We start from the raw sequence: 7,022 nt of genomic DNA, 5'->3' as shown, positions 1-7,022 counted from the left end.
AAAGTCCATAAAATAGATTTATTTTAATGTTAAAATTCGCGTAAATATAAGAAATCACTATAATACAACCATTGTGTTGTACCTTCAAATCGAGTTATTGATGGTGTTACAGAACAGTGCAATTTGCAAAGATTTTTCCCCTTACCTTTTTTATTTACAACAACTATGTTGACCTATATCGAGTTTTGATTGCGTTTCAGAACAGTCCGATTGGCAGTCGCTTTCTCTTTGCATAGATTTTGTGGAATGATAATTTTAATTTTTTTTGAAAAGAGTTTATTCTTCCCTTAAAACCGGGAACTAATCGATCGTTTTGCTTTTAAAAAAAATATGGGCGACGATAGTCACCGTACATAATGTAATCTACTATAACGTATATGCGTACTTATGTGCTTACGCATACATAGTATGACGTCATATAAAATATCCAATAACATAGATTTTAATTAAAACGCAGAACCATACATTACAATGTAATAGAAACAATAGGACATGTTAGTTATTTGCTTGCCGGCGGCGCTGTATCTGAATGAGTTGTATTTCAGCCCGTGTCGGCACAACAATAAATTTGGCTGTCGAACAGGAAATTCATGTTCTACGAATGCATTGGTTGCGATTTTTGTTTAATGTTAGATTTATTAATTTTGGAAGAGCATCGGATATTTCGGACTAAATACAAACTCCGTACATTTAAAAAATGTTAGTGGTTCGACTTTGCTAGTTGTATTAAGAGGCAGGTGGTGTACCTACATTTAATAATACAGCATGACTTCTGGCGATCGCTAAGAACGCGATATCTCATTAATTAACATTAATGTAGACTACATTATATTTACATCAAATCTAGTGTAGTAATTTTCAAATATGCTATTATACATAGGAAATATGTATAATTGCATATTACATGCAGTATACCAGTGCCATAAAGTAAACAGATAATTTCAGCATGCATTGTTTGTTAAATTTGTGGGTAGATTGATATTGATTAAATACAATTGTTTATACCTATAAGTAGCTATTGCTCGCAGCTCCGCCCGTGTTAAAAATATTTTCCGGGATAAAAGTCCCGTTTTATATTTTCCCGGGATAAAAAGTAACTATAACACTCAGGAGTAATATAGCTTTCTATTAGTGAAAAAAACAAAATCGGTTTAGTAGGTCCAGAGATGAGCGCGTTCAAACAAATGAACAAACTCTTCAGCATAATTATTTTTTATGCTTACGCGAATTCTAAACATCAAAATAAAACTAATTTGTGAATTTAATCGCGGTTATTATATTATTATTTTCTAACGACGTTTCGAAGACTTTGCAACATTGTTCACTGGGCGGACTCATGTCAGTCCGTTTAATTATAATATAAAAAACACGATTTAATTCACAAAATAGTTTTATTTTAAACTGTTTTTAATTATTGTTATATTTCTTATTAGTATAGATGTAAAATTGTATAATTCAGCAACCAGGAAACAATAAACACGAACAGATCGCTTCAAATTAGATTACCCATTATAAATTAGGGATCGCGCTTCGGGCGGACCGGGAATTTCTCGCAAATAGATAATCGGACGGGAATTATACTCGAAAGTTTATTCCTTACAAATATATTGTAATATATAGAAGGTATTTACTGCGAAAACGTTTCGAGTATAGTTGAGTTTTTTTCTTTTGTAAATGATTGCTAGTTGAAAGTAATATTGTAAAAAGATCTTTAGAATTATTGTTAGGCCTATTATGGTTTATTACTGTATTACAAATTCAAAATTTCTATCTCAATTATTTAATGCTACTTCGTAGAAAACTATTCGATTACAGTGAATAGATGTTGATAGATGGTAATATTATTTACAAATACATCAATAATATGTGTTTATATCTTGCTTATAATAATAACATAAACTTAGAAACGGGTCTGGGTTCTTTATATAGCTTTAAATGATTAATTCTATATAGATTCTAGAAGCATCAATCGGGATCGGGTGCATTATTAATAATTGTATAAAATCGTTTGTAATAATAAACATAATTTTGAGAGCGAAGTCACAGAATGAAGCCTGACAATAATATACAAAGGTATAATTTGAAAAGAACTGGTCTACGAAAACGTTTTCCAACCTCCTAATTAAAATGTTAATTTGTTGTTCGAAACAAAACAAAATATGTATTGTTTGGTGTAGTGAGGGCTTCCTATTAATCAGAGTTCTTTTGAACTAAAATACATTTAAACAAGGTGTTGTTCGCGGCTCCGCCCTTATTATGATCCCATTGTGTAATTTTTGCTTAGTAAAAAGCATTCAGCAGTTTCTTCTTTTACTTCTTAATAACGTCGAACTGTTTTCATATTTTACGCATTTATAGTATTAGTATGATAGCCAAATATAATACAATTAACCATCTTCTTCGACAAGTATGTTACAAAGTTAATAATTTACCAGTTTAAAAAGTATGATCAATATCTACTGGTATTAAATAAGTTAATAACATTTCTGTGTGGAACCGAAACCGACTTTGTTATAGATAATTAAAGCAAAATAGACTTTATACATAGTTTCATTAAAATTCAATGTAATTGGAAATTGGTGAACTTTTTCCGAAAGGCACATAATATTCTTTCACATTCAAGGGAATGAATACTAAGCAAGGCACGATTTTAATTTTGTCCCAATTTCAATATTGTTCCAGGACAAAACAAATTGGATTTCTTTTTTTATATTTGGAAACTGACTATATAGAAATAAAAAAATAAAAAAATGTACGCGAAAAAAGATACCAAGTCCTATATTTTTTTTACGTTTTTATTTTTATCAGTACTTCTACTGCGGCATTCGTTCATCGACAGTTCAATTGTTTGAATACCTAATGTACAGAATAAATTTGTCTTTCTCGATAAATAACGACACTTCGTACTCGTATGCTCTTCCACAAAGCATTTTTTTTTTTTTTGAGTAAAAACAATGAAATATATTTTTCTAAAAGGTGGTTGTTTTAAAATTATTGTACTTGACTTTCTTTATATCCAGTCTTGATATGCTTTCCTATTTTGTAACTACATTTATCATGGCAAATTGTATAAAGTTTACGACTACTTTTCCCGCATAAATAAAGCATTTTTTCACCTTACGTGCTCAAGGGAGCGTTCCACTGGAAAACTAAGCTTTTATTTTTATTACAATAGCAAGAAACGATAACATAATTTAAGACCTTTATCGTGAGGTGGATCGCATTTGCCAACGAAAATTCTCCTTTCTTTAGCCGTCGCATGGAAAATATCTTTATAATATCTTCTCCCGCATTTATCGGTCCCCAGAGCCCGATCTTGGAACGGAATGAGGCGTGGATAAAGGACTCATACTTATTGATTTAGGGAATCATGAAATTCATGATAAGATGTAGATTTTATACAACTAACTTTTAACAATAGTTCATAAACCATAATGGCGTATTAAGCACGAGGAATGTCTACAGATATGTCAGCGATGATAAAGGAAACTGCCGTCCAGAATGCCGTGCCAAGATCCAGTTCCTCCGGACTCTCAACGTTCATGGTATCACCTTCAGTGTGATGGAACCAGAAATATTTCTCATTAGCATTATGAAGACTTGCTCCCGGAATTCCATTTCCAGTGAATATAGATATATCAGATCCTGGACTATCGCTCTCAACTAAAGTTGACGCATTTATAGATTTAAATAATTTGAGAATCTCTTTAATGATACAGCGTGCTTCCTTAGTTCCGCCTACTTCTAATCCTAGAGGAGCGAATGTGCCCTCATCAGATTCCATGATGAAATTTATATTATGGCTCTCATTTTTGTGAGCTTCTTGGTATGCACGAGCTCCAACTAGTCCCAATTCCTCTGCAGTCCAGAATATTGTTCTAATAGTTCTTTTAGGCCTGAGTTTCAGACGTTTCAGAATAACTGGAGCTGCCCAACTAATAAATAGACCGCCACCATCATCCATAGCGCCCTGACCGACGTCCCAACTGTCAATATGACCTGAAACTATTACTAGCTGTTCGGGCTTCTCGCTGCCTTTCAAATCAATGAGAGTATTACGAGATATCTGTGTATCAAAAGTTGAAGTCATTTGGATGTTTAAGACAACTTTTTCGCCACGGTCGTACATTCTTCTTATTAAATCGGCATCTTCCAATGTTATAGCGGCTGTTGGAATTTTAGGTGCATCATCACTGTAAGTTTGAGATCCAGTGTGCGGAGTGTTGATTGAAAAAGGAGCAATTGATCTCACCAATGAAGCAATAGCACCTTTAGCTGCCGCCCTTGCAGCACCTTGAGTTCTATATTGATTGGTTTCACTGTATGTTGTGAAAATTGGGTCGTACAGTACTATCTTTCCAGCAACGTCTTTATCGGCAGTGTTTTCTAATTGTGAATAGTTTTTGAATACAATAACTTCTCCTGTGATGCCTCCTGGTGGTGTGCTTACACTTCGGCCTAGACCCAGCAGGTCCATATTTTTCACTCTAGGTTCGAGCATTGTAATTTTCTCTTCACCTCTCACCCAGTGCGGTACCTATAATATAAATAATATTTAGCCTTATTCACTTGAACACGTATACATTTTATCACCAAACCTGAATTTTTATAGGAAATCAAAAGGCAAGAAGTCAACAAACATATGTTTATGATGACTATATTTGGCATCCCCTGAAGTCAAGCTGGCTAAGATTTATGAATGATGACATTAAATATTTGATCCTTATAGCAAAATAAAAGTTTTTGCGCTGCATAAATATAACTTGCTTCATGTTTTGGTATTGTGACATAGAAAGAAGAGACTGTAGTATACAGCTTACATAGTAGACTATTTATGTACATATTCATTATTATTCTTCGAGAAAACATACTACGATAAAGGTATTTCTATAAGGTATTATTTCTATATAGCCTTATAAAAAAATCAATCAATTTTTAAAAATATAAGCAATCATGGATCAAATAAAATAACACAAGAATGGATGGTACCTCTAGCTCCTCGGTAATGATATCTTGAAGGTCTTCTTCTCGAGTCAATTCAATCATATAGTCGATAGATTGTTCGAGAACCTCCGACCCAGATGGACGAGCTCCAAACTTGTCGACAAATTTAGCCAATCTGGAAACACAAACGTAGTCATATAATTTATTATCTTCAAGTAAATGTTTAATTTGTTTACGATAAACCGAACAAACAAACACTGTTATTTAAACTTACTCATCGTAAGTTTTATCTTTAAATTCTCCTTCTAGCACGTATTGCAGTATCTCATCTTTAACACTTTCGTAGGACCATATCTCGTCAATTAAGTCTTTTCCCAAAATTATTTGGCACTCGTCCGAATCCTTCGGCAAGACATGAGCGCTCGCAATAACACTACTAGCTACTACGAATATGAAGAAATTCATATTTCTGCATACACGTGCTATCGAATGAACCGTCTTTGCATATGCTATTGCTTTTGTATATATTTTGTCAGATATCTCTTATCACTTAGGCAATTCTGTGAACTATCTCAGATATATATTAATTTTCACAAGATGTTTGATGGACACGTTAATCTTACGGGACTATTGTACATATCCAGACAATTTTATCCTTATCTTATCAAACTACTTATGCGTAAAATTTAAATTGTCAATTCCATCCACTTGACGGTGTCCTTAATATTGATAAAATGTTTAATATTTACGGTTTTAAATTCAAATATAATAACGTAAATGATCATAATTGCTATAATATTGCAATACAGTATACATATCGTGGGCATTACAATAACACCGACACTACAAAGAATGGTTATCTAACCTTCAATTCAACAATACCTTATACGAATTGAAAACTAGATTTAAAGTTAACAAAACTCACTCCTCATAAGTCTTCCCTTTGAAGGGCCCAGTCGTGTAGTCTATTATATCCATAACTAAAGTGTCGTATGAGGCAATCTCGTCTTGCAACTCCTTTGAAATACACTGAACGGATTCTTCATGACTTTTTGTTATTGGCACACTATGACACACGGATATTAAAAATAATAAACATAATAGTGACATTTCAAAGCGTCCGTCTGTGGTCAGCGATGATTTAGAATTGACGTTTAGTATTCATTTGAATAGAAACGATAATTTGTTTACAATGGACACAACTACATGCAGCAGTTATGCAATTGACATTAATCTGGAGTGGCTTGTCCAGTATAGGGATTATAGTACAAGGCTGAATAGTGACAATTTCGCACAAATTGCATATAGATTTTAATAAAATATTAACTTTACTATATATTTTCGACCACTGATTCAGTACCTAAATAACCTTTAATAGGATAAATAAACTGAGAAATTTAACTAATACCATCGCAATGAATTTGTTAAAGGAATTTAATGATGGCTGTTCAGTGGCGTAACTCCCGTTTTCCTTTTGTATTGTGAATATTTATTAGATAATAAAATTTTGTCTGTTGATTTAGATCGGCTGAATTAAGGCTTGAGAAAGTGAATTAGCTACTGTTTGCGCGATGTTCTGAATAAACGACGAATATAAATGAATTCAAATGTTTGGAACGTATTGTATATAGTAAATTTTGTAAATATATCCTAGTTATTGAAGATGCAAATAATTAAAATTCACGTACATTTTTCTAAGTACTTGACCACTATAATTTAAGAAAACATTTTGACCCGAGCATAATAAATCAAATTCGATAATGCGAAGATATAACTTCAATGTGTTAAAGACTGAGAAAGAAAATAAAATACGAAAGTCGTAGCCGCCATTTTAGCCTTTCTTTCTTATAGTAATTTACATTGATAGGCTATATATAGTGTTCTTACGGTATTATACTTTCTGCCATTCATCACGACACCCTAAATATATAGTGATACACATACACACTCATGCGCACACGCACACATTCAAACACAAAAATTTACACTAGCAATAAAAATACATTTTCTGTTTGTTTATATTTTGTGATGAAAGTACCGAAGTATAAATTTATAGAAACTCTATTAGTTGGAAGTTA

At 32.6% G+C, this 7,022-nt stretch overlaps 1 protein-coding gene across 2 annotated transcripts; it reads right to left on the bottom strand.

Annotated features, from left to right (window-relative positions):
• Positions 1 to 1,768: 1,768 nt before the first annotated feature.
• On the bottom strand, positions 1,769 to 6,158 carry LOC115442154 (carboxypeptidase Q). Of its 2 annotated transcripts, none has more exons than XM_030167140.2 (3): positions 5,870 to 6,158; positions 4,990 to 5,119; positions 1,769 to 4,537 (listed from the first exon to the last, which is right to left on the bottom strand). In XM_030167140.2, exons 1-3 carry the CDS (start codon positions 6,052 to 6,054, stop codon positions 3,443 to 3,445), a joined length of 1,410 nt encoding a protein of 469 aa, XP_030023000.1. In that variant the 5' UTR covers positions 6,055 to 6,158; the 3' UTR covers positions 1,769 to 3,442. The 2 variants fall into 2 exon arrangements, with proteins under 2 accessions (XP_030023000.1, XP_030022999.1); XM_030167139.2 differs by lacking the exon at positions 5,870 to 6,158 and adding an exon at positions 5,219 to 5,487.
• Positions 6,159 to 7,022: the final 864 nt, after the last annotated feature.

Source organism: Manduca sexta, chromosome 22 (genome assembly GCF_014839805.1).
Source record: "Manduca sexta isolate Smith_Timp_Sample1 chromosome 22, JHU_Msex_v1.0, whole genome shotgun sequence".
Classification (NCBI taxonomy): Eukaryota; Metazoa; Arthropoda; class Insecta; order Lepidoptera; family Sphingidae; genus Manduca; species Manduca sexta.
The sequence above is the reverse complement of the archived record's forward strand: the minus strand, read 5'-3'. Positions and strand labels throughout refer to the sequence as shown.